Genomic DNA, 27,756 nt, shown 5'->3' on the forward strand with positions numbered 1-27,756 from the left:
ACAGTTTCAGAACTTCTATTAACTGGAAAATGTCCAGAGGAGGGCAACCAGAATGATGAAAGACCTTGAATCTATGATATATGAAGCAGTTAAAGGAGTAGGCATGTTTAGTTTACTGAAAAAAAGACTGAGTGGAGAGGGGGCATATGATAGCTTTTTTTTTTTCAAGTATTTGAAAGGTTGTCATGCAGAGGAGAGATTAGACTTGTTTGGCCCCAGAGGGCAGAACTAAGAGCAATAGGTAGAATTTGCAAAGAGGCAAATTTAGGCTTAAGGTCAGAAAAAGCTTCCTAACTATGAGAGCTGCTACAAAGTGGAAGAGGCTACCTTGAGAGGTGGTAGGGCCCCTTTCCCAAGAGGTCTTCAGGCTTAGGCTGGAGAATCACTTGTCAGCTATCCGTCCCCTGAGGTCCTTTACAACTCAATTCTATGATTCTGGGAGCTGCTCTTCAGGAAAAGTCAGATTTCTGGGCCCTCCCTTTAACATGTCCATCTTCAGTCCCAGTAAAAGAAGGAAAGCAGCCTAGGAGAAGCAATCTAGTGGAAGCTATGTGGGATTATAGACCTATAAAATCAAGGGTTTTAGAGCTGGAAGGAACCTTAAAGGTCATCTTATCAACCAAAAGTTGGATGACCGCTTACTGGCTATGCTACGGGATTCCTTTTCAGGTACTGGTTGGACTAGATGGTTGCTGAAGTCTCTTCCAACTACACAATTCTTTGATTCTTATTCTTTAATACTATGAATTATTTTGGGCCATTCATCCTGCATTTGAATGAACTTCTGCATTAGAAGAAAGTTACAAAGGCATATCAATTTGAGTCCAAGTTGTTGCAAATTGAGAAAGTACATGGAGAACTTTTCAAACTTTAAAGCACTATATACATGTCATCTACTATTGTTAATAACAATAAAATATTCCTTACATATTAAAAGAATCATATTAAAGAACTGTTTCTAAATCTTCCACTGAATAAACAGTTATGTTTGTAGCTGTATAGTCTTCAAGATTTTATCCTTCATAACAGTAACACAAAAATGTTGGGCACTTGATCATTAGTATTTCTGCTAAAGGTTCAGAAATTCAAATTTTCCCGTTAAAAAAAAAAACCTATCATACAAGTTCAGTTTTTTTTATCCTGAAAGGAATAATTTATTGACAAATACCCAATATCCAGTTTAAGGAGAAGAAAGATCAATTCCCACCCCTTCATCTTCCTTCTCCTTACTGTTCCCCAACAATTTCAGCCACAAATAATAAAACTTGGTAAAATGACACTACACAGTGTATTTCCTACTGCATTTGCCTCCTAACATTGCATGGAATGCAGCCCCTAGGATTGATAGATACTGGTGTATCAGAACTTGCTTCTCTGGAGTAGGGAGAACATTAAGGCTGAACAAAATAGGGTCACCTTGGGCTGGAGGGAGTATTCCTTCAGCCAGCGAGATTTTATTGATATGTATACAAGCAAACAGATTTTAATCCCACTGCTGAGAGCCAATAAGGCACAAAACTTTACCCTCAAAATCATGCCTCACATCAGGCAAAGCAATTGCCATGAGAAATAATGCCAAATGGCATCATTTTAAAAACGGAAAAAAGTCTCAGAGCTCCTAAGAAATATTGATATTAGGAAGTTAACAAAAGAATCTGTCCCAAGACAGATTCTTGCTAATCCAAATCAACTCTTTCCATCCATCTCTAGCCTGTCTTAGGGGAGGGTCCAATCCTACTTCTCATTAAGTCTATTTTCTGAGTTTATACCTACTGTAAACAATGGCAGGTTCAGATTTACTGACCAATAATGTACAATCATTTGGGCTTATTCAGAAGCAGAATAGCTGGTAGGACGGGGGATGAGCTGTTGTCACTTTAAAGTTGCTTAAGACAGAGGTTTATCTCTCATCTGGTTATAATATTCCTTGCTGTCTAGAAGCCTTTGAGCTGATTAGTGAAAAGCAGGAAACTGCTAGGAGCTGCTGCAGCAATTCAGAGAACAGAGAAGCAAGTTTCATACACTCAAATGAAGTTAACGAATGAGCTAAATAAACACACAAACTGGCAAAGACATGCTGCCATGAGGGTTAAATGCAAAACCACACAGTCCTCAAAACCCAGCTTTAGAACCCTCAATTTCTTTATATAAAAAGATTATAAACAAGTAAAGCATAAGGTGATGTAAGGCTTGCATTTCAGCTTCAGAGTTCCAAGATAACATTTCCCTAATATGAGGCTAAAGCTGCTTTGCTTCGTTTTGATTTTTGAAAAGTCCACTGCATTTAAAAAATAAAGATTTTCGTTTTGTTAAAGCTTGAGCATTAGTGTAACAACCAGGCAACTGCTAATTAGAGTCTCCTTTCTGGAAGGCGCAGAAAAATGGACAGTTTCACATCCTGACAATCATTTTCTGGGGGAAAAAAATAATCAAGCTAGTTAGAATCTTTTAGGTTATTTATAAGAGCTTTCAGAAATTGAGGGAGGGGAGAAAAGAAACAACATTTTTAAAAAGTTTGTTTCATAATTACACTTCTTTCCACTTCCAAAAAGCAATCTATTTGGGCATTCAGCTAAGCTATAGTGTTTTCCAAATGGGAGTTCATGCTTTGGCTTCTATACCCAATGAGAAAGTCCTGTCCATTTAAATGCACCTCCCAGGAAGAATAGCACAGTGATACATTTCATCTATAAACTTTAGTGTAAAATATCTGTGTACAAAACTTTTTTGTTCTCTATTTTACTCAAATCCAGCAGCAAGTGTCTATATATGTATGGATATGAATTCTCAAAACTGGACTCTGTCCATTTCCTGGTTTGAAGTATAATTGTTTTTTTCTGCAGAGTTGCTCATGACAAGTTGAGCGGATTCTTGAATTCGTTCTGTGGCAGAGTAAAGCTCCAAAGGGGTCTAGAAAGGAGCATGATCCTGCAGAGGTTTATCGCTGTTTCCTGTTGGTGAAGGAAGGTTGTCACTGCCATTCTCCCTGCCACCAACGACTTTGGACTGCAAAGGGGAAGAGACATAGGAAAAAAAAATGTGTAAGAGCAGTAGGTCTAAAGTGGATATATTTCCTAAGAACTCTGGTCAGTGCAATGACAGGCCTGACTTAAAAAAGACTAATAATTAACTGCCATCCTTCCACCTCTTGAGAGAGAAAAGGCAGGCTGCAGTAGAAGGGCCAAAATGAACCGTACATTTTCAGACATGGCCAATGTGTTGATTGGTTTTACTCTATTATACTCATTTGTTAAAAGGAAGATGTTGGAAGAAAAGTGGAAGGGAGAAAGATGTTAGTGGGAATTAACAGAAGGAAAAAAAGAAAGAAAAAAGAATCAATAAAACAAGTTCAGAAGGGACATAAACAGGATAATTTTCCTATTCATTAAGTTTAACATACTATTTAACAACAAACTACATATAAGAAGTTTGAAGTTTAAAATATAATCTTGTTATTTGTACATTGAAATGTTTGTATTGATAATTAAATTCATAACAAAAATATTTAATTTTAAAAAGACATATTTCAAAAATGTACTCAGAATAGGTCCCGAGTCTCCTCTTCATATTAAACTTTTCTCTTAAGTGGCTGTACTTAATCACAAAAAAATTGAAAAATAGTAGATTAATTATAAGTTCCACTACCTTTATGGTCCCAACTCGATCTTCAAAAGACTTGAAGGTTGCAGAGTTCCTTTAAAGAGACAGAGAAGATATCAATGCTAAGGAGCAAGTGATTGTACTCCTTCACCTGGGAAAACTGCCTCTGGAGAGAGGCCTCAATTAAAAACATCTCCCTGGGCTCCTGACATTAGCAAAAGTTAAGAAACAGATATATAACATGATTAATTTGGCCAGCACCCTCCATGGCTGCTGTTATCTCCCACCTCCGTGACCTTGCCCAACTGATACCACACGTCTGGAATGCATTCCATCCTTATCTCTACTCAAATAATCCTTAGATTCCTTCAAAGCTCGGCATAAGTGCCAGTTACTCTATGAGAGTTGTTCTGGTGTCCCTAATTATTAGCACTCTCCATCTTAAAATTACTTTGTATTGTTTTGTTTACTTGTATTCCTATTGTATCCTCCACCGCCTTTCCTCCCAATAGAATGTAGGCTACTTTCGGGCAGAAGCAATTCATTTTTGTCTCTGTATCTCCAGCACCTTGGATAGTACTTCACATTTGGCAGTCATTTAATCATGATTTGGTATGAAATGAATCATCAGTGACTTCTTCAAATGTGCTTTCCACCCAGCAACAACATGGTAAGATGAAGAAGTGATCTCATAAATTTCACCTAACACTCTGGCTCTCTCCTTTGCATCTTAGTTATTTATGTACAGATTTACTCCCTCCCTCTTTTAGATTCTAAATTCCTTGAGGATAGGAACTAAGTTTTGCTTCAACTTTGTATCCCCAGTATTGAGCAGTGCCTTGCACAAAGCAGATATTTAGCACATTTGTGGACTGTGTCAAGTAAAGGTATAATGCAATTATAAATTATAATTGATACATAAAACAAAAAGTTTCTTTGATGAAGTTCACACCTATAATGTACAATCTAATCTTTAAATGAAGATTATTCTACATAGATGACAACTGTGGTTTGAATTTAGTGGCAGATAAGGAGGTATTGGGCTACAAACAAGTATGTTTTCTCTTTATACTGAGTATATATTTGTGTCTCAACTTACTGTATATAATCAAGATAATAGGAATTCAAAGCTATAGGTTCTTCATCTTTCATAAAAATTATTTAAATAATAGAAAAAAGAAGAGCTGCTGATAATGAGTAAAGAAAGAGATAAAACAGAAGAGGCAAAGAGAACAGGCCAGCCAAACTGCTCCAATGTGACCTCATTTACACTATCCAGTTTTCTTCAAATGAGTAAGTCACCTACTCTACCCTGGAACATTTAGATACAAATGTGTCTATGTCTTCCTATGTCCTCTCAGGGTAACTGCTGGCTTACAGGAAATTCAGGATGTGAACTCTAAACCAGATTTTACTAGTGGTCACAAGGGGTTTAAAATATAAAGAGAAATTTACTGAAAGTTAGCTCCAGGGCCAGTAGAGAGTACTCAACACACTTTAATGCAAAGACAAGCAGATTATATCTACGAGAATTTTAAAATATTCGCCAGGTCTCCCCCATCCAGGCTCAAATAAAACAATTCCACATGAATAGTTCTGGTGCCACCTGAAGTCAAAATATTTGGGTTACCAGTTCTGACCTCCCTAGTATAAAGCCACAGTATCTAGACAAAGAAAGGTCTATAAGAAGTAGCTCTTTGGTGTGGAAGACTACTACCTGATTAGCCTAACAAGCTAGGCAGCCAGTTAGGGCTCCTTAGGGTCCCTTTAGAAGTACAATATTGCAGCACTGTTTGGCAAAAGAATAATTTTCTCTAGAGACTTCATTAAGAACCTCATACCCAACCACCAGACTCTTCCTTACCAACCCAAGGAAGGTCTTTTTACATCCTGAACTTTTAGGGAGCTAAGGAAAACTGATTCTTGGATGAGGGTTCTGCAGGTGAGGATGACTGAAAATTACAAGGAATGGTGAAAAGGCAAGCAATTTTTAAACACAAGCATCAGAGTAAAAGTCTCTATTCCTGTATCCCCAATCCCTCTGTATACATTCTACATAAACACCCAGATTCTTGGTGAGTAATTGAGATCATTTATACATTACCTCATAGCTGGCATACTTATTGAATGACGAATGGAGTAGCTGCTACTTGGAAGCATTATAAAAGCAAAGAAGGAAGTAAGAGTTAATAAAGAAATTCAGATAGAAATTGGAGGTTCCTAACATTCACAGGATATTACACATGAGTTCACAAAAATCCTGCCATAGAGAATGCATAAGGAGATGCATCTTGGTTATTGTTACACAACACAACTTGATGGAGTTGTCAACTATAGAAATGTATTAAGAGCTCCTTCCACAATGGTAATGAAAATGTTTCAGTTGATATCACACTATCTCTCTTTGTGTTTGATTCAGGGCTATCTATTCCTTCATCAGTTCCCCTTGGGACTTCAGAGGGCTGATGAGAAGACTGTGATATTATTCAAGAAGTCCAATTAGAGAAGACTATGCTGTAGGAAAAAACTAACAATTTCCCAAATCTTCTGGTATAAATAAACTAAAGATTTCCTTAATTGATTTTCTATATAGTTCAAATAAAGCTGTGGCAAAAAAGAATCGAACAAAGCTAAATAGGTCAAAATGTTCAAATCCACAGTGTGTTTTGTATCATATAAGGAAGAAATTAGTTAGGCACAAATAGCAAAACTGTTTTTGTTTGTTTGTTTTTTAATTTCAGTTTTCTTCCCAACACAGAGTGCCAGCAGTAGAAGTAATATCTGACTGGTTCTTTTCTATGATCCAGTGTAGAAAGAGCTCCTAAGCATTGTGCACCAAATCAGACAGAACCTAATTTGAAAACAGGCACAACAGTCTTTGGAAAAATTAGGAATCAGCAGTGATTTAAAGGAGAAGTACATACTACTAACCAGATGATGAGATAGTTACAGGAGTCAGCATAACCCTTCCACATAAAAAAGTGTCTTCTCAGGATAGGCTATACTGTTAACTCAAACATACTCCCCATAAACAATGAATGAGATGAATGAAATTTATCTACAATGCAGCTACAGTCTTTAAGGTTTGCTTTTGTCAGTATAAAAAGATACAAACTTCCTTGATAAATGCTCTTTTAATTTAGATGAAGACAGCCAAACAACAAATCTTACTCTGGGGAATACAAGTAAGGAGAGGGAGAATGCAGATCTGCTCCACATCTCCACTTGTTGAAAGCTTTCACAGATGGGCTCTGGTGCTACCTTGTCTATGAAGTTCACCCTGATTCACTCAACTCAAAATGTTCTTTACCTCCTCATATTCTCTTATGTCATTTTGTACTTCTCCTTTGTGCCTATCATAATCTACCTTAGAACACACTTAGTGTACCTATCACATCCCTTTTGTTGGACTGTAAGCTCCCGAATGGGAGGGAATGTATTGTCTTTCATTTTTATATCTTCCCCACTGCAAATAGTAGGCACTTAAATGTTTGTTGAATTAAGGTGTTTTTCAAAAGAGGGAGAAAGTGTTGAACAGGTATGAGGTATGCAGCACCAACAGCTGCCAATGCATTAGTATTGAACCCAACATCTCAGGTTATAATTGAGGAGAAAATGGCACAAATTCTAAGAACTATGAAAATCCTCCTAAAAACACTGCTGAGGTAGAATAACAGAGAGTGGCACAGTCTAGGACTGTATAGGACATCACACACACACACACACACACAACACACACACACACACACACACCCCTTCCTGTCTGATGCTGCCCTGATTTTCTGAGAGTGCTGGCCAGCTAGAATTGATTCTGAGTCTCACTCTTATCCTGCTTTGTGGAGAAAGTCTTTCATCTTATATTTATGGTGGGTTAGTCTTACCTAAAGGAATGTGAGAAGGGATGAGCCCTAAAAAAACACAAAATAATTGGCAGCAGGAAGAAAGGGAAAAAAAATACAAAGTTAGGCAAGGAAATCTAGCCACCCAGACTTGCTCAATAGCCCCTCTGTTCCAGAAAGCCACTCCCCACTATCCCTCCCTTTAGCAAGCCACTTAAAAAAAGTTTTTTGCCTCTAATACACAACACCTCCCTATGCCCTTACAAGCTTGCAAAGAGGCTAACAAGCCCAAGAGCCCATGTGTGCAAACTCATTGTGAGGTTCAACAAATAAATACTACCTCTCTAAAACCTGAGTGTTTTAATCACTGATGTTCTCTTGTGAGGGTGCATAATTATACTACAGAATACCATACTAGACTCCTGACCCCAAATTACTCAAGTACTAGCTTAAGAATTAACTCCTTATAGTCTATATTCCAGTAAGAAAAATGGCAGACCCAAACTGAATGCATAGCTATTCATGCAGCACACATGGTATTTTCATCTTTTTGTATAATTTGTATTTAATACCATAAAACGGTCACTTTCAAGAAATCCATATGCATTCATAATCCTTATCTGGAACAACCACCAAAAAAAAAACAGCATAAAAAGTAACAAAGATACAAACTATGAAGCAATTTGACCTCCATACATGCAATGTTTGACTCTGTGATATTCAAAATTTCCATATGATAAGTAACGGGTATCACAGGCACTCTCAAATATGTACCTGCCCAGTTGATAGTTTTCTACCATTTAATAGCTTATGAGCAAGGATGTATTGCATCAGTAATCTGAAGTGCTTTTTTCAGCAACTGAATGAATACCAAGGTACACTGAACAAGTCAGTTGAATGAGAAACAGAGATATTTGAATTGATTGGTTTGGTTAAAATATTTATTTTCAAATTTGTAGTAAGATTTTAAAATAAATATATTGTAGACACCATCAGATAAGTTCTAAGATCCTTTTTTCAAACACTTAAGTGACAAAGTTCACTTTCATTCATCCTCATAATATTATTAAATATTCTAAAATTAATGTCCTTCTACTCTCAACAATCTGGAGTCACATGAGGAAGTTACCAGAGGTTTCTCAACGTAATGAAGAAATGATTTAACAACATTAGAAATATGAGACTAAGTCAGATCAATGGTTCTAAAAGCTCAGGATTCTAACTTGGACAGGGACACCAAGGGACATACCTTGGAAGAGCTACATACTTACTTTCTGTAACAGTGCCCACAAAAGATTTAGAATGTATTTTGAAAGTTCATACCATAACAATCCAGTATGAAACTACCACCTCCATGGATTTATCTAAACCCTGCTGGAATCTATTTATACTGTCAAGGAATGGTATGGACTCTAGGTTTAAAATTCATGAATGGAGTCAAGGATCTTGCTTCAGCCAGTTTATCTAAGAAAAAGAACAGGAGTACTTTAAAAGTGTACTAAGAACTTTCAGGGAAGGAACTCTTAGGAATACACAATTAATTAAATGGAGGCCACTGGAAAGTTCACTTAGGAACTATGACCAAGTATAGTCTATGTTAAGGAGACCTTGACAAAAGTACCAACTCTAGATCAGCAAGAAAATGTAAATTCCTTTAGGTACCTTAAATCTCATCGGCCAAATGGAAAACAGAATTTGGCTCCTTTATATTAAAAGGGTGAAAGCAATGAATTCAAGGAGACTTAACTTCAACTTCCAACTCCCTACCTCCTCCTTGCCCAGGATCACAGACACACACAGAACAGCAAGACAGAGTAGAAAAAGTGGCAGATTAGTGTAAAGATATACTGAGCACTTGACTCATTCAAAGGAAATTTCTCCACTGCAGGCAAGTAACTACACTCCCCATAATCTATGATCACAGGCACTGAAGACAGTGAGTCACAATTCTCATAAATGCAAGTCTTCCTGTTATTCTCAAAATTTAACTTTCAGTTTCAGTAATCATGAATTGTACAGAGTTCCAGAACCTGAATAAATCTTCTTAGCTCCAGCATCAGGAAAACAAAGGAGATGCAACTCCCCTTGCAAATATATAGAACTAGAAATAGGACCATGTTAAGTCTTCCAAAAAGGAAAAATGTTTATTATATATGCCTTAACCAAAAAAGAGTAAGTCAGTCCTCTGAATCTTACTTAGTTTGCTGGAAGTCAGCATTAAAATTGCAGTCAATCTTGACCCAATTTCCATTCAGGATGATTTGATGGAATTGGAGTGTCATTTAGTTTTAATGAGCTGGGTAAAGTTCCACATGTGAATAAACCAAAAATTAAAAAAGAAAACTGTCATACTTTTTCAATTGCAAAATATAAATCAATATTGGCCTGAAGATCTCAAGCTAAAATCGTTGCATAACAAGTGAACTATTCTTTCTCAAAAGGTGTCTAAAGAAATTAAGCCGCTGCAGGTTGGTGTGGGAATGAGAGGGAACCATGAACACAGAACATTACATACAATATCAGATTCAGTTGCTATGTCAGTTTTGTTGAACTGCTGTCTGCAGGTCTTTTTAATTCTTTGTAATTCACTCAGTAGAGTGAAGGATATATTTGGAAATAAAAGTGATTTTATAAGTCATGCCTGTCAAACATTTGTTGTCTTCCAGGACTTCTTAGCTATTTCTCAAGCCCTAAAAAAAGTATTTCAAGGCAAAGCATGACCGTCAACAAGTGGCACCACTCTGAGAAAGTACATTCCCAAAATGGCTCAAAGCATGTTATTAAAAAAAAAATCTCTGAATGACTTTTAAGTCAAATTTTCTTATAACTAATATTCATTTCTTCTCAACTCACTCCAAGGCAATATAGACAAATTATAAGGAAAATGAGAATGTGATACTAACCAGCAGCATGTGATCAGAGATTACTACCAGTGCTTACCACCTGAGCTCCCCACAGGCCCAAGGAGGGAAGGAGTCCCCAAAAGTGCAGCTTCGATGAAGGAACTGTCCAGTGTAATTTCAAATGAAACTTGTTACAAGAACTTACACAAAACACCTCCAGAGTTTGCTTTTTAGGTGGTGGACATGTCAGTTTACTTAAGACTAATATTTGTTAGCTTTTTTCCAGAGGAGGCAAAGCCCTTTTTGCTGAGGCTCTTCCAAATGATTTCCCATGCCCACACAAAGCATGAATGAGATGATATTTGCAATCTTTAGTTAGAAATACTAGCAAACATACTATGTTGTCTCCCTTACCTTGGAGGGAAGCAAAAATACAGCAACACTTGCTTTAAAGGAACACCTTTCACTAGGTGGGAAAGTCAGCTACAAACTTTGGCTGAAGGATACATACACTGAAATGCTCCTGTTTTAACTTGTCTGGAACTACTATACATCAGACAAATATGAGAGAAACATCACTAGGACAATCTTACTTTGTATTTGTTTCCCACTAAGAACTTTCTCTGCTCACAGCTGTCTAGTCTATGAGCTGGATAACTTTGAAGCAAAATAAATCCCAGGTAAAGGAAAAATCGCTCATGATACACAAAAGAAAAATCAGATTAAAAATTGGATTACACAAGAGGTTCAAATACAGAGACATTACAGCTTTCTTGTGGTAAGTTTAGGTTTTAAAAATACTCATGAATCTAAATATTTAGATAATTCATCATGAAACAGATCTACCATAAAGTCAAAATTCTTTTACAAAAATTCCATCAGATGTTGATTAAAATACTGATTCTGATCTCCACAAAACTTAAGGTTTAGCAACTGTCTTTCATTAACTTATATAAGATTTAGAAAATCAAAATATAGAAGCTAACCATAAGGATGAACTTGTTTGTGGGAATATTCTGTATAATGTGTACTGTTGTCAAAGTCAGATACTGACATCACATATGAATTTATAGTATCCTGCATGCATACTGCCATTGGTACTCTGTAAGAAGGACCATGAGCTAAATTTCAATTATTTGGTAATGAAGGGTGAAATATAGGGAAATAAAATCCAAAAAGAACTGAAAAAGAGGTTTTGGAGTTGTTAGTATCAATTTCTACCATTAACTTTCTATGTAGCCCTGGGCAAATCTTTAAAATCAGTTTTCCTTATCTCTAAAATGAGCTAATTGGGCTAGATGATCTCCTAAATTACTTTGCAACTAACTTTTTTTTTTTTTTTGGTGACGCATTCAGGGTTAAGTGACTTGCCCAGGGTCACACAGCTAATAAGTATCATGTGTCTGAGGCTGGATTTGAACTCAGGTTCTCCTGACTCCAGGGCTGGTGGTCTATCCACTGCGCCATCTAGCTGCCCTGCAACTAACTCTTAATAGTTATGAGTCTATTCTAAGATTATATATTACCTTACTACCACCAAACCTAGTGTGGCAATCAAAGAGCAGAATATACTAATTTCCTAACTTCCCTTTTGTCTTGGGGCACTCAAATGGACGTGCTGTTAAGCAACATGACAAAAATCAGACAGAAGGAAAAAGGGGTAAGGAACTGAGATCATGGGACCCTGTGCTGAGTTTGGGAATACCGTGCTGCATAGACTTTTCCATTCTAAGACCTAATTACAAGCCACCATACTTTAGTAAGTCACAAACTTATAATCAAGTCTTATCTTCACTCTCTAACAATAAACCCTTCCCTAACAGAAACTCAGGCCAAAGATATTTCAAAGGAAATGGGTCCTACCTCATATCTCCAAGTTTTCTGCTGATAGCAGAGCTCACATTGGACAGGGCAGCTGAAGTCTTCTGTCCTGCCTGGGAGAGAGTTTCCTGAGTCTTCTTGTAACTAGACAGAAGAAAAATAAGTTAAACCAATCAAACAAGAATGAGAAGGTTTCCACCCACCAGGCAAGGAAAAAGCATCCCTACATTCTGGAAAAGGTTCCCCAAAGGAAAGATTCAAATAAGTTAGTGAATAGTGGTGCTGCCACAAAAAAGCTTCTCCTCCACTTCTGCATGGGACCCCTAAGAAAGGGAAGCAGCCTCACCTGTTCAGTGCTTATAAGCAGTATTAAGCCACATTTTTTTCAAAAGCATATAACCAAGCTAAATTTAGATTTATCTTATGGCTCACATTCCTTCTCTCTTACTACTCATACTCATTTTCCCCTTTCCTTAAGGATGCTGAATCAAGCTTTCATCACTGAGAAACAAAAAAGATCTGGATAACAGAACTAGAACGACAGAGAATATTATGCATATGACAACAGGACAGGAGGACAAGTACCATTTTGGAGGCAAGAGTCAGGAAAGTCCTCCCAGTTACTTTTAGTCACACTTAAGAAATATTAAGCTAATATTCACCATTACCTTAATTCATACTTTTCTCATCATGAGTACATCCATATTATGCCAGTATGCAAAGGGCAGTTAATAGCAAAGATCCAGAACAAATCCGTTTTTCTGCCATCTGTGGTCTAAATGCACACATTTTCAATGTTTAGAAGTTTTTTCTCCCCCCATATCACCTCAAACATAAGAATTCCTTGTACTATATCCATAACTGCCTTTTGGGACAGGGTACAAAGTTCAATTTTAATACTATCATTTCAAATAGCTTATAAAATTTCATCTTGAATCTAACACTAAGGTAGAATCCTATGCTTTAGTCCTTTGCCTTCCACCAACAGCCACTAAGCACATACCCCTTTCTCAAGGGTACTTTTGAAGTTATTTTCATTATTTGAGATAAGGAATTTGGCATTAGCACAAAATTTAGTGGCCAAGTTATAGCCAATAAATATTCCAGGGAAAAGAGTGCCCAAGTCAGAGTTAGAACCTTGAATTGCCTCCCCTTACTCAGCAATCATCACAAACAAAAAGTTAAGACTTACTCACCTCAACCACAAAATCCAAAGAGCCTTGAGAAGCAACCAGAAGTCATATAGCCTATAACGTAGCATCAAGAATCATGATAGCAATAAAGGGCTTATAGCCTACATTTTACAGTCATGTTATCTACAGTCAAATGAGGAGGAATCTTTGGTGAAGCTGACTATTTTAAGACTAAAATCACTTTGACACAAACAAGATTCAACCTCTTCTGAGAGATCCAGTCTGTAGGAGACTAGTACTTTATCAACAATATTATGTTAGTTCACACAACTGTCTAACAGTACTCTCTAATAAGATCACAATCAGACTGTTAAGTCATTTGGCTAATGTTCCAAAATAAAGACTTTGCCTATTTCCTACTGCAGTATTGTTTCAGAAATTAATCTTCCTTAAACACTTTTTCATCATTATTACTCCCTTGTTCAAAATCCTTCAATGGCTCCTCACTGTCTACAAGTTCAAACTCTTCAAGGTGGCATCCAAGGACTGCTACAATCTAATGCCATCCAAACTAGCCAACCTAATTTCTGAGTATTTCCAACATGAAATCCTTATTCTAATCAGGCCAAGATTCTCACTGTCTCCTGACCACTCACTCCATTCTTATTCTCACCCTAGCAACTATACTCGTACTATTATTGTCCACTCCTCTTTACCTAATTAAATTGTAATCATCCTTCTAGGTCATATTCAAGTCCTCCTCCTCCCTGATTATGCTAATACCTCTTTGAAAGTCTCCATGATTATGCTAAGTCACACTGATCTTTTACTGTCTGTATCACACAAGCTAATACTTTATTAATTAGTGTCTTGTAGTGTTGTCCAGTTGATTCCTGTGTGTTAAGTCATCTTACCCCAATTACAATGCTCTTTGAGAATGTTTCCCCCCAAACTGTCAGAACAATTCTCTGGACAAAGGTGGTATTCTATGAACACTTACTAGATTGGAGGTGGGTGGGTAGCAGGGGACAATGCACTTCTAGGACTGATCTGAATACTCTGGGGTTTGAAGTAAATGAGAAATTTATTTTGTTTTTGTTTTTTTACTTAGCTTGCCCTGATATCTCGCTAGATTTATATGTTCAGATCTCATGGGCAGGCCTTCTCAGAACACCGCATACAAATCTTCTGTACTTGTCATATACTAAACTACATTTATTGTGTTACACATACTCTCCCCTGCTAGATTACAAATTCCTTAAAGCCAGAGAAACCTGGATTTTAATTCCTTCTCCTCTACTTATTTGCTGCATGACTACGGGAAAGTCACTTAGCCTCAGTTTCCTCATCTGTCAAATGAAGATAATAATAGCACCTACTCCAGAGATGTAGTGAAGATCAAATGGGATAATCTATAACAAGCATCTGTAAACCTTAAAATGCTACATAAATGTCAGCTATTATTATGTCTCCTAGCACAGAGCCCTGTGTATAGCATAACAAGAATTTAATAAATGTTTAATCAAAGAAATGGTTATGAAGATATCCATGTTATTGCTAACTAATTCTTGCAATATAATGCAAGACACACTTCAATAAAGAGAAAAAAATTAACCACCTAAAACTTTGGCAAGAAAATCCCACTCCTAGATTTTAACAACTGGTAAGAATGCTACATATATAAACAGGCTTTGGAAAAAAGACTCTTCAAAATGTCCTCTTCCTCATACTGAATCTAATGTGTTACTGTAACATTTCCAAGAGTCAAGAATGCCTTTCTACTTCAAAAACAAAATGTTGTAACAACCATAACAGCAACATGTTAGATCTGACCAAGTTCTGGAATCTGCTCTAATACCCTCAGGGTCCAAGGAGACTGTACTTTTTTTTTAGTAACAGAAGTCACTACATCTTAGAACTTAAAGGGACCTTAGAGCTCATCCAGTCCAAGCCTTTCATTGTACCAATGAGAAAATTAAGGCTCTGAAAGTTTAAGTTCCCTAAGGTCAAACAATAAGTGATATATAAGGAAATGCCTGTACAGAAACATTTCTCCTTCCAAGACAGTAAAATCTTCAACATGAAGCAACTGAATTAAATCAACTCTTTTACTCAAATACTCAAAAAAGCTGAGTAATTCAGATAAAATGCTCCATCAGAGAAAGAAAATGCTGTACAATTTTTTTTTTAAAGAAACTACCATATGTCTGAAAGGGATCTCATGTAGCATCACTCTCTTAAAAATTACACTGTAGTCTTCATTTGTTTTAGTCAAGTGATTTGGGTCTGTCTTCCATTCTCTACCTCAACAGTAAGCCAGTTCTGCTGCCACCCACACAACCTCAAGCACATGCAAATTCCAAAGGTTCCTTACTACAGAAATGCAAGTTCCATAACAAAATCTGTCATTACAACTATGGAAAGGTTCTGGCACTAACTGATTAGGGCAAGGCTCCACCCAGAAGAACCTGCCACTTACTATCCAGAACCCAATCTGTTGACAAAAAAGTAAGGATGTTCCCTGCCTATTTCCTTAGCTTTCCCAAACCTGGCAATTCTTTTTTCCTAGATTAATCAACAATATTTAGTCACATCTTACACTTTTATTTTATTAAAGTTCTAAACCTGAGTGAAATCGGTACAAATTCTTTGAAGGGAAAACAGGTAACTTTATTTACAGACTTAGGGTCAACTTTTAATCTAACACTAATTAATAATTGCTTTTAATCTAACTTTTAATCTTTTAATTTTTAATTTTAATCTAACACTAATTTTAATCTAACTTTTAATCTAACACTAATTAATAATTGCTAAGAATTGGTTTTTTACATCAAAAGGAGCTTAGCAACACTGACTCTATGATGAACAAACCACTTGCAAAATTTAGTTTCAGAAATTCAAAACAAGACTTACTCTTCAAACTTGATTTTTATTTTAAAAAAAGTATATAAAACTACATGTTAACATTCTAAACTTAATAAATGTGAGCTTTAAAAGGAAGGCCTTACATATTCCCACCTATATTTGTGCTAAACAAAATGTGACAAGGGAGAAAAATAAAAAAAGGCAAAAGGAAAGCCTTCTTCACCCAAACAATGGCAGAAGAATATCTTGAAAACAACAGTCCTAGATAGGACTATAGCTACTACTTATAAGATGAGCTGGTGGATCACCTTAGGTTTCGAAAAAAATTAGAGGGGCAGTTAGGTGGCGCAGTGGATAGAGCACTGACCCTGAAGACAGGAGGACCTGAGTTCAAATCCGGCCTCAGAACAAACACTTGACACGTACTAGCTGTGTGACCTTGGGCAAGTCACTTAACCCCAACTGCCTTACCTATCAACCCATATGAAAGATGTGATGCATTTTTTAAATATACACAAGGCAAAGAAAATAGAGACAGGATGAAAATTTTTTTTTTTCAAAATAAAATTGTAATAATATTTTCATGTTAATTGACTTGCTTCATCCTTCTAGTTTAAGTTAAAACCACAAATGGTGGTCCCCAAGCAAGAGACAAACAGGGAGGGGAAATGCTTTGTTTCTACACTCTCTCAAAATAAGGCGCAGGAGCTAGTTTCTCTATCGTAAGGCTTTTCCTGCCCATGGAAACTGAAACTGAACAACTGCTGAACAACTCATTAGGAAAAGAATGTGTACCAAGGGTATACACTCTAAGACACTGGTGCCCCTGAGTGGCATCTGTGAAGCTGGCAGCATTCTACCCTCCCCAACATATGCACTTTTTCCTCCCTCTGCTGTTCTCTGATCTTATTCTTTTTCCATTTTCCCTTTTCTTTAGATTGGCCATTGGTTCCCAGTACCACTCCTAAGCATTGTTCACCTAGAAGGGTGGGGAGGGGAAGAAGGAAGAAGAGAACAAAGGCGGGAGGGGATTCGGAAGGTACTCACATCAGCGCCAATCTAGACTGCAAGTCAACTTGTGACTCAAGGTTTTCATCATCCCCACCCCTTAACCAAATGAAGTAGAAAACTACTGAGGGTGAGGTAACCCATAGCTATGTTATGTTCCATAATTAATGGAACATATTTTCCCCAACTGGGCAAATAATTTGAATCAAAGGAAGTAATTAAATAAGAACAGAAACTGTTAATGATATCAAAGTTTTTTTTTAATCCAATACAAAAACACAGAATATTTTGCACTAAAGTTTCAGACACTCACGCTTCTGAATGGGTTAATTTCTCACTCCAGTCCTCCATTGTGCTGCTTGCTGAAAGATATCTACAAATACATGGATGTTAGAAAAGATGGTACCAATACTCCTGGAAGTCACTCTCCCTATAACTAAATAAATAATGGGTATAGACATTCAAGCTTAACTAGAGCAATTTAATCTTTCTCCAACTATAAGTTGCCTGACGAAGGTATCAACTAAGTACTTCCAAGTACTATGCTTTACTGGGGTAGCAAACATCAATGTTTCAAGCAGATCCAATCCCAGGGAGCATATTTTCCTTCTATATTCTAGCAGCAAATTCTGGGTTTTGAAATCACCTTTATAATTCTCTCTGTCATCAAAAATTAGTAGTTAATTCATACATAGCAGGAGCATTTATCCTTTAAGATACCAAGTTTATGCCCCCCCAACATAACTAAAATATTAAAATAATAGTCTTTTCCCACTGGAATATAAGGCTTAGTTAAATATTACAAGATACAGCTGCTCCCAAAAAAAAATCCCAAGCCTACCATGATATGATACCTCTAGTAAAACATATAATCTTATCAATTATCAGTTTTGGACAACACACACTTGGATTTCTTCATTTTGGTATAGGAAATTCAAAAGTCAAGTTTCCTAGGTTTCTCCAGTTAACTGACATCAACCAAGCTAAATTTTTTAATGGTGGTATTAATATTTTGTGTTTAAAATTTTTCATTACATTAGGATTTCATCTCCATCTTACTCTTGACTTCCACAGCTGTGTTACTAAAGGATTTGGGGGATGCCAACTCCAACTTCTCTGCCCCTATTTCCCTACCCAGTGTACTGGACCAGTCCAACTTACCACTAGTTGTCTCACAGTAAAAAATAAGATTTCTAAGTATTTTGAGGACTAGAGAAAAAGGACAATTTTATGGTAATTATTAATAGTAACCTTAGAAATACCTTCAACTGGTACAAAGTCTGCTCTGCCCTCTAAGTCTCCACTCTCAATTAAGCTATGGCCCTTACCAGAACAGCTGAATCTGAAGGGAGCCAGCCTCACCAACATGTCAGCTTAGGGCAAGGGAACAGATGTAGCCACCATAAAAGCCCAGAAGTTTTAAGGAGACAGGTTAAGGTAAACATATAGGTGGCTCTCCAACACGGCATGAGTCTTCCCTTCCTCTTCAGTAATGACCTTCCCAGCTTGAATCTCCATTCATGTATACCTCATCACCCATAATAGCTACCATTTTTATTATTTCTATTGATCCTCGTGACAACCCTGTGAGGTAAGTGCTATTAATAACTTATTTTGCAGATGAGGAAATTGAGGCTTAGTGAGGTTAAGTGACTTGCCCAGGATCACACAGGTGTCTAGACACAGTGTCTAGGGCCGAATTCAAACTCAGGTCTTCCTGACTCCAAGTCCAATAGTCTATCCATTGTACTACCTATTCATTTTATGCTTCCCTAGATTCCAATTTTGATTTCTCCAGAGGCCAATTTTCCCTCTCCACCCAGCCATGGTTACATTAGATAAATTATGACCCCATTCCTACCCCAGGGAATATAACTACCTAAACTAATCAAATTTAAGTTTAATCCTTTTCAGATTATCTGCCGTGATAAATTTGCCTTATATCCAAAGCATCTTGGATCCCAGAGCCTTTAACATGACATTAAAACTTCTATTGCAAGTCCTAAAGGAAAGCACCAATATTACTGGAGTGTTGCGGGTGTGAGATCCAAACCACCAGGACAACAAGACACAGCTCCTATGGGAAAATCAAAGTACAAAGCTGTAGCCAAGCTGAGCTCAAGATAATGGACTTCCATCACCTTCCAGTTAAGCTGTACTCTGCTGTGCTAGGGAACACAAACACAGGAATTTTTTGCTCATGTTTTCTGATGGCTAGAGTCACACTTCCTTCAAAACAAGACCTGGAAAAGTCCTGCTGAGCAAACACTTAAAAAGTACTTCCTGCCCTTCCTCTCTATAAAAAAAATTCTAGCTAGATTAGAGCCTCCATATCTTTATTGACTTGATAGAAAACTTCAAATAAAAGGATCTCTGTGTATAGAACTAACTGTCCTGTACTAGTAACTTATTCAGTTTCTGTCCCTAAAATCTAAGTTTCCATATGATATAACACTCTTTCCAATGACCTTAAGGGACATCTCACTAAGCCTCAAAGTCATATGTGAGAACAGACTGATCAAAGCCAAAATACCTGATTTAACTTAAAACTATCATACTATGATCACTCCATAAGGGACATTAGTGACTAGGCTTTATCTAAACTTTAGCTCTTCCCTACTGCTCCACATAACAGTCCATACAAAGTAGGTGTTTAATATATGTTTGCTAAACAACCAGGCAAGGGGAAAATGTTTTGAGAAGTTAAGAGTACTTTAATTATCTTGATAATGTCATCCAATTATGGTGAAGAGCTGGTCTGGTAAATGTGTACAACTTCTCATAGCTACTGCACCCTGATTTGCAAAAGTCAAGATTGATAACTGAGAGGGAAAAAATACCCAATTAGTCATCAAATACCAAACAAAAGTTTACCCCAAGCACAAAGCCCTCCCTGCCACCTGAAAGAAAAGCACAGGATAGGAACAATAAGGGGGCAGAGTGGTGCTGACAGGCCAGATGAACTCACAAGTCAGACTGTGTCACTTTCTCATTCCACTCTCCAAGTTTCTCAGATGTTTTCACATAGCTAGAAACAGAAATTCTGGTGGTGAATTTCTAAATCAAGATTCCAAATTGGGTTTGAAATTGCATATAAATAGCAGGGGAGAAAGCAAAGAATCAGAGATCATTAGAAAATAGCCACCCACAGCTTGGCACCCTCATCATGCACGATGCAATAGTTCTATCCTTTATCTTTAGTGATGTTTGGCTGTTTAGTATATGCTGTGTGACCCTGAACTAAAAGGCCATGTGAAACCAGATTAAGGCTCTAGAAGAAATGACTCCAGAAGAAATGATAAAAGTTCCTTTTTAGTTCTAACATGTTGAATATACATAGTTATCATTAAATAATGAGGTTCACGTATAGATGTTTGGGGAGAATCAGGAAAGAGAAGAACTGATGGTTAGTAGCAAGCCTTAAAACCACATGTACCTGACAACTTACATGCCTGTTCTTAAAACACTGCAATTCTCAGGAATTAGAACTGCTTTGTGTTAGAATGGTTCATGTGAAGTGCCAGTTTCTACACAGGGCTATAGTTTCTTAAGTAAGGGGAAACCTGGTTCACACAGTACATTCCCTCCTCACCCCCGACCACCTCCCCCACTCCAGGCTATTGGTTTTAACAGGAACCGAGAAATTAGAACAATGAGTTCTATAATGAAAAGTCGGAACTGCTTTCCTATTCCCCACCTTCTTTGAAAATCTGTAGTTCTTCAAATGAACTGCCTTAGTTTGACAGGCCAAAATAGATATGTATTTTAGAGGACTAGAATAGTTATTGCGTTGGAGATTCCAAAATTATGTGACTAAGTTCTTATGTTAAGAAAATGTATGCATTTCAATATGTACCATACTATATGTGCCATCAAAAAACTCAATCCCTGTGGGAAAATGAATTAGTACCCTGGACTACGAATTCCTGAAAGTCATTCTCTTTTAATTTCTACATGAAAATCTAGTTAGTTCTTCTATCTTTAAAAACAAAATTATGAAAAGTTATTAGCTCCATATTTGGATAATTAAAATATTTCCTAAATTCCAGCACTCATCCTTGACATACTTTTACTAAACAGACACATTTTATCCCTTATCACCAAAAACTTAATGCACTCTGACAGAAAGGCAGAAAGAATGGCCAATTCCTGAGTACATTTCAAAAAGGTAGCTGTACCTACAAGTGAAAAGAGAGTCAAAGGGAAACCTACGCATTGGAGACCTGAACATCATGCCAACTCTTTGAAAGATTCTGCTTCAGTCCATCCAAGGGAGTCAGGCCCAGCTTCCTCTTCAGCTCACCACAGTGTCTTTCTTTGGCTGCCAGGACCTGTCGTAATGTAACAATTTCTTCTTCCACCTTCAAAATAATAAAAATGTTTATTACCGTATGATCAACAATCACAACTCATATTTCTATTGCATTTCAAGCTTTGCAAAATATTTTTACTCATGACAACTTTGTTAGGTGGGTAGATGAGGAAACTGAAGTTCAGAAAGACTAAGTGACTTGCTCAAGGTTACTACTAATCACTGATTTGAATCCAGTTCTCTTGACCTCAAATCTACTGCTCTTTCTGCTACACCATATTGCCTCTGCATCTCCAGTAAAGACTAATTCAACCTATTCAACAGGCTATAGAACTGGCCCCTAAAAGCAAAATATTCATCCTAGGCTTGGAACTCAACATTTAAAATGCATTATAGTTATATATTTTAATACCCTCACTGGCTACAAAGCCTTACTTACTTCCTTGATTTAGTTAGATTTTGCAATGGCTCAGGTCTAATGTACACTACTGTTTTTAAAAATTCCTTTTTCTGAAAATTATCCTTTGGCTTCTACCTCCCTATAATAGAGACTTGAGTCTAGCCCATTTCTAGTTGTACTTAATTCCTCATTATTGTTTTAATAATGTAATTCTTTGAGAGATAACAAGAGGGACAGGCACTGGACCAATGATTTCACTGCTATAGGGGACCTCCAGATGAGAAAATTCCCTCTACCAACACATGTTGATCCCTTCTCTGAAATTCATAGTTTTTAAGCAGTTCTTAATCTTTTTTGTTATGGACCCATTTAGCAGTCTGGTGAAACTTGTAGCCCCCTTCTCAGAACAATATTTTTAGGTACATAAAATATATAAATTCACAAAGGAAACCAATTTTATATATTGTAATAGTTATCACAATATTTTAAAAAAACCTAGTTCACAGACCCTAAGTTAAAAACTTGTTTTAGAGAGTTGCCTAGAATACTTAGAGGTTAAGTCATTTGCCAGGGTCACATAACCTGTATGTGTCAAAGGTGGGACTTGAACCCAAGTCTTCCTGACTTCAAGGCCAGCTCTTTATCCACAATGCCACTCTGTCTCTGGGAAGCTGGTTTAGGGGATATACTGGGAAATGTACATGACTTAAAAACAAAAATAATTAATAAAAATTTATTATGAAATAACAATGTGCTGAAATTCATATAATCATACAAGGCTACCAAGTATAATAATATCAAGCTACCACCTGTCATTTGAACATTTGGCAACAAAACTGGGTCACTAAATCTTGCAACTGTTCTAACTTTCAGTCTGTGAGTCAAAGTCAATAGGAAGTAGCATCAGGAAGGTCAAAGAGAAATAATTCTGTTTACTGACTAATTTCTCATTTACAAATCTAGATGCAATTTTAATAATAGCAACAAAGAAGTCATCCCACATTATTAGAAGACCTAGAAACAGAAGCTTTGTAGAATATTCAGAAATCCGTACTAGAGAAATGACTATGAAACCCTAAGAATCATAATACTGAGAAGACATGTGGACTGACAAGTCCATTTATGGTATACTAACAGGGTTTATGGTACATTCGCTAATTATCTAGACCATTCAAATTGGGGTTTGAAAGTGACAGAACAATTCCTTCACCTAATAATCCCACTGTGAGCTGGACCTCAGTGTTTGGTTTATAAACTCCTTAAGGTATTCTGAACAAAATGAAAAATATCAATTCCTTTGGACCACAGCCTGTTCTCCCTTAAGCTTTTTCCAACTTACAAACAATTGTTGCATTTTCCTCAGCAATATGAAAGTTGATATACTGGTGTTTGAAGCTTATGTATATTAACAGTCTATTCAACCCCTTAAGTTGGATTCTAAATACCAAAATATGTTTGATCTTAAAGATATCCCTTAAGACGGAGCAAAAGTACTGCCACCTCTGCCCCTTGTTTTAGTATGGGGTGAAACATACCATAACCTGAGCAACTTTATACTAACACTTTTAATTACAATAAGCCTGCCAAAATGTTTAGTGAGTTTCTTTCTCTGTATCCCACCATCTTAAGTTTATCAGTTTTAACCTTATATCACAAGAAGTTTAATGGCAACAACAAAATATCATTTTAGTAGTTAATATGCATAAAAGTTATACCAACAGGTCCTCAATCTTGTTGAAACAGGTTAATTGATAATAAGTTCTTTAATAATCTCTAAGAGGAGCCTAGCATAGCAGCTAGAGAGTCAATCTCAGAGTCAGAAAGACCTGGGTTCAAGTTCTATCTTTCAAACATACTGGCTCTGTGGTTCTGGCAAGTCACTTAACCTCTCTCTCAGTGTCCCTAGGCAACTCTCTAAGACTCTCAGTTGCAGTTCTGAATTGGTAGAAGATTCCTCACCAGAAGTTCTCCAAAAGAATGAAACCACAGGTCTAATTTGGGGGGGGGGGGGGGGGAAAAACCTTTAAAGTGCCTGCTATCATCCTAGCCTTGCCTTCCCTTAATCATGTTCAAGATTTAAACAATTGTCTCTTGCCATGCCAATTCATCATCAAAGTCAAAACCATAACAAAAAGTCATCAGGGAAAAGGATATAAACCCAATATTATTATCAGGTCTACCAAATCACTGGCTTCTGAGGCTCCTGAAAGAAAGGAAAACCTGAGCCCCCAATTCAGCTACCAGCTGTGACTAATGGACAAGTCACATCTCTCTGAGCTTCAGTTTCCTTATCTATAAAATAGGAAGAGTAGTATCTGTACTATGTACTTCAAAACTTGTTGTGAGTAAAGTACTTTGTAAACGGCAAAACATTATACAAACATGGGCTATTAACAGGTGCAATAATAACAGTCAACCATATTTAGAATGGGCAATCTCAGCAGATTTCAATTACAGTATGATTTCTCATCATGTTAACATTTTATAAGTATACTACAGCACCCCTTCCTCTTACAAACTTTAATGAAAGAAGGCTGTGATTAATTTTGAGCAAAGAAAACACTTTGTTACCTTAGTGAGTTCAGATCTGAGCTCTTCTTCCTCTGCCTCTGTCAGGCCCTCAGGAATGGAGGTCCTGGCAGTCCCTGTATCCACGGGCACATCTGTCATGGTATCTGATAGCAGACCTTTGTTAGGAGAATTCAAGTTGATATCTGTCAGTAAGAAGAAATAGGATGAGAGAAAACAAATTAACAACTATGGTAAGACCTTTAGATAACAAAGATCTCCCTGAGGGAAAGGAAAGGTGGGAAGAGTGGGGATGGGGAAGGCTAGGAAAAGACCAAATGGGAAATAACACCAATTGTGCTGTTAAGTTTCAAAAAGGCAAGCATGAGGCAGAAACACTCAGCTTTGGTATTCCGTGTGAAAGTTCTATCAAGTTTAAACTCTGAGATGGCAAAATCCTCACTACAAACAAGGCAACAAGTTTTAGTAGGGTTTTTTGTTTGTTTGTTCAAAATGAAGGAATTTCATATGACAATAAGCACTCCCAGCTTCCCATTCCAAGGAACTCATCTACGAACACACATACTTGAATTATATACAAGAAGCACCTGACAATGATACCGCCATTGCAGGGTGTCAGCAAAACTAAATCCGATTAGCTCAAGCATCACGTTATGTCCTATATTCAGGGACTTCACTGGGCATTATGTGAGCAGAAAGTGGAAGAGGTGAAAGAAACTGTTCTCTCCAAAGTTACCGATGATTTTTTAATTGCCAAATCAAAGGGTTTTTCTCAATCCTCCTCCTTCTTGACCTCTCTGCAACATTTAATACTGCTGATCTCCTCCTTCTGGATCCACTCTCCTCCCTGCATTTTCAGGCCATTGCTCTCTCCTGTTTCACTTCCCATTTGTCTGAATGCTCATTCTATCTCCTTTGCTCATTCTTCATCCAAGTCATATCCATTCATTAACTATGGATATCCCCCAAGGCTCTGTCCTGGGTCCTCTTCTCTTTTCCTTTTACACCAAGCGTTCTTAACCTGGGGTCCATGACTTTTAAAAAACAGTTTAATAGCTGTACTCTAATATCATTGGTTTCTTTTGCTACCTTACATATTTTACTTTATGCATTTAAAAACCATTCTTCTAAGCAGGGGTCCCTAGGCTTCACCAAACTGTCAAACTAGTTCATGACACATAAAAAAGGTTAAGAACCCCTGTATGTACAAAGGGCTATAAAACTGTATATACCCTTTGACTTAGCAATACCACTACTAGGTCTGTATCCCAAAGAGATAAAAGGAAAAAAAAAAAAAAGGAAAAGGACTTATATGTACAAAAAAACCAAAAACAACTAGAGCAGCTCTTTCTGTGGCGCCAAAGAATTGGAAATTGGGAGGATGTCAATCAGTTATGAAATGGCTAAATAAGTTGTGTTATATGTGATGGAATTATATTTTGCTATAAAAAATGATGAGCAAGACACTCAGAAAAACCTGGAAAATCTTATATGAACTGATGCAAAATGGAATGAGCAGAACAAGAAGATTGTATACAGTAACAGCAATATTGTATGATGATTAACTGTGAATGACTTAGTTATTCTCAACAATACAATGATCCAAGACAATTTGAAAAGACTTAGGATGAAAAATTATACCCACCTCCAGAGAAAGAACTGATAGTGTCTAAACAGATAAAAGCATACTTTTTTTAAACTTTCAAAAAAAAAAAAGAACCCTTGTTCTACATTATTTCACTCAGTGAGCTCATCAGCAAACAATAACCATCTCTATACAGATCTATACATCCAGCTCAAGTCTCTCTCCTTTGTTACATTCCAAAGCACCAACTGCCTTCTGAACATTTCCAACTGGATATCCTATAGGCATCTCAAAATCACTATGTCCAAAACAGAAATCATTACCTTTTCCCCAAAACCATCCCCTCTTCCAAACTACCATATTACTGTCAAGGGCTCTCCCAATCTTCCCAGGCCCCCAAACTCAGAACCTCAGGGTTATCCTCAATTCCTCACTCTCACTCAACCCATATATCTAATTGTTGTCAAATCTTAACATTTCTCCCTTTATCACATCTTTCATATGTGACAGCATGTCACTTTTTCTCCACTCACACAACCACTACTTTAGTACTGATCACAACTCACTGATCTAGCCTTTTAACTGGTCTCCTTGCCTCAAGTGTGTCCCACTCCAATCAGTCCTCCACTCAGCTGTCAAAGCGATTTTCCTCAAGCAAAGGTCTGGCCATGCCAACACCTTACTCAGTAAATTCCGATGGCTCCTTATCACCTCCAGCATCAAATGTAAAATGTTCTGTTTCTAATTCAAAGCCTTCTTACACTTTTCTCCCTTCCAGGTACTCTCTGGTCTACCTGCAGTTCCTCACATACAATACTCCCAACTCTGTACCTTTTCGCTGACTCTTAGTTTCTCTGGCTTCAAGACTCAGCTCAAGCCTCACTTTCTTCAGGAGGCCTCGTCCTCCAGTTGCTAATGCCTTCCCCTCTCGGATTACTTTCCATTTACTCTGTATATATCTTGTGTTAATTACTTACTCACATGGACCGAGACAGTGTTTTTGCCTTTCTTTGAATCCCTAGTGCTTAGCACAGTGCCTGGCACAAAGCAGGGGCTAAATAAATGCTAGCTGTGGACTGACTACATCTAGGGCTACACTACTTTTCATATCAAGTTTAAACTTCTTGCATTGAATGAGATCTGACCTCTCTTCTTAGCATATATTCCTCTATACTTTATACTCTAGAAATCTAGATGATACCACAGAAATGTAGCTTATTTCACTTCTTAGAACATTATTGTTCAGTATTACTACACTAAAAATTACAAATTAATAACAAAACCTTTTCCTAGCACAATGTACATCATTTAAAATTTAAAATAAAAAAGGCATTCCTTTTAAAAGCAAAACTTATAGCAGACTGTAAGATTCTTAAAGTCAAGGAACATGTTTTATTCACCTAGTAGTACTTAGCTTTGGGCCTTGAGCCCCAGGCATAGGTGCTCAGTAGATAACTGTTGAATGAAAAATGTCCTCTTTTTAAAAATAGTACTGATTCTGAACTTAAATTCTGTTTAGTTCATATTCTTTTGCTTAATCATTTTTATCTGCTGTGGTATCCCTTAAGGTAAATGAACACCTGAATTTTGCTGCAATTGTTACTCATCAATTTTATTTTAGAAAACCATACCCTGGGGAGGAGTGCAGTAATTAAAAAAAATAGAAACCAAGAAATACTTTCCCCACAACAATCATCATCAAATTATAAAAACTTCCACTGAAAGAAACAGATGTCAAACTAAAAACAAGCAACCTAAACCCAGTGATACTGTAAACAATCCAAATTACATATCTGTCAAAACGCAAAACATTCTTTCTAT

General features: G+C 37.0%; 1 protein-coding gene across 4 annotated transcripts in view; it reads right to left on the bottom strand.

Moving 5' to 3' along the window:
* Positions 1-1,124: 1,124 nt before the first annotated feature.
* TPD52L2 (TPD52 like 2) overlaps positions 1,125-27,756 on the bottom strand; it is a 28,559-nt gene continuing 1,927 nt past the window's right edge. The window contains exons 2-8 of one of the 4 annotated variants that reach the window (XM_027849700.1): positions 24,393-24,535; positions 21,322-21,470; positions 20,078-20,137; positions 17,423-17,482; positions 12,146-12,247; positions 3,646-3,694; positions 1,125-3,006 (exon numbers count right to left, since the gene is read on the bottom strand). In XM_027849700.1, the coding sequence (XP_027705501.1) occupies positions 2,911-3,006; positions 3,646-3,694; positions 12,146-12,247; positions 17,423-17,482; positions 20,078-20,137; positions 21,322-21,470; positions 24,393-24,535 (659 nt within the window). In that variant the 3' untranslated portion in view covers positions 1,125-2,910. The remainder of the gene's footprint in view (positions 3,007-3,645; positions 3,695-12,145; positions 12,248-17,422; positions 17,483-20,077; positions 20,138-21,321; positions 21,471-24,392; positions 24,536-27,756) is intronic. The other 3 variants (XM_027849711.1, XM_027849706.1, XM_027849718.1) reach the window with 3 other exon arrangements.

This window comes from Vombatus ursinus, unplaced genomic scaffold (genome assembly GCF_900497805.2).
Source record: "Vombatus ursinus unplaced genomic scaffold, bare-nosed wombat genome assembly UNPS02000580.1, whole genome shotgun sequence".
Taxonomy (NCBI): domain Eukaryota; kingdom Metazoa; phylum Chordata; class Mammalia; order Diprotodontia; family Vombatidae; genus Vombatus; species Vombatus ursinus.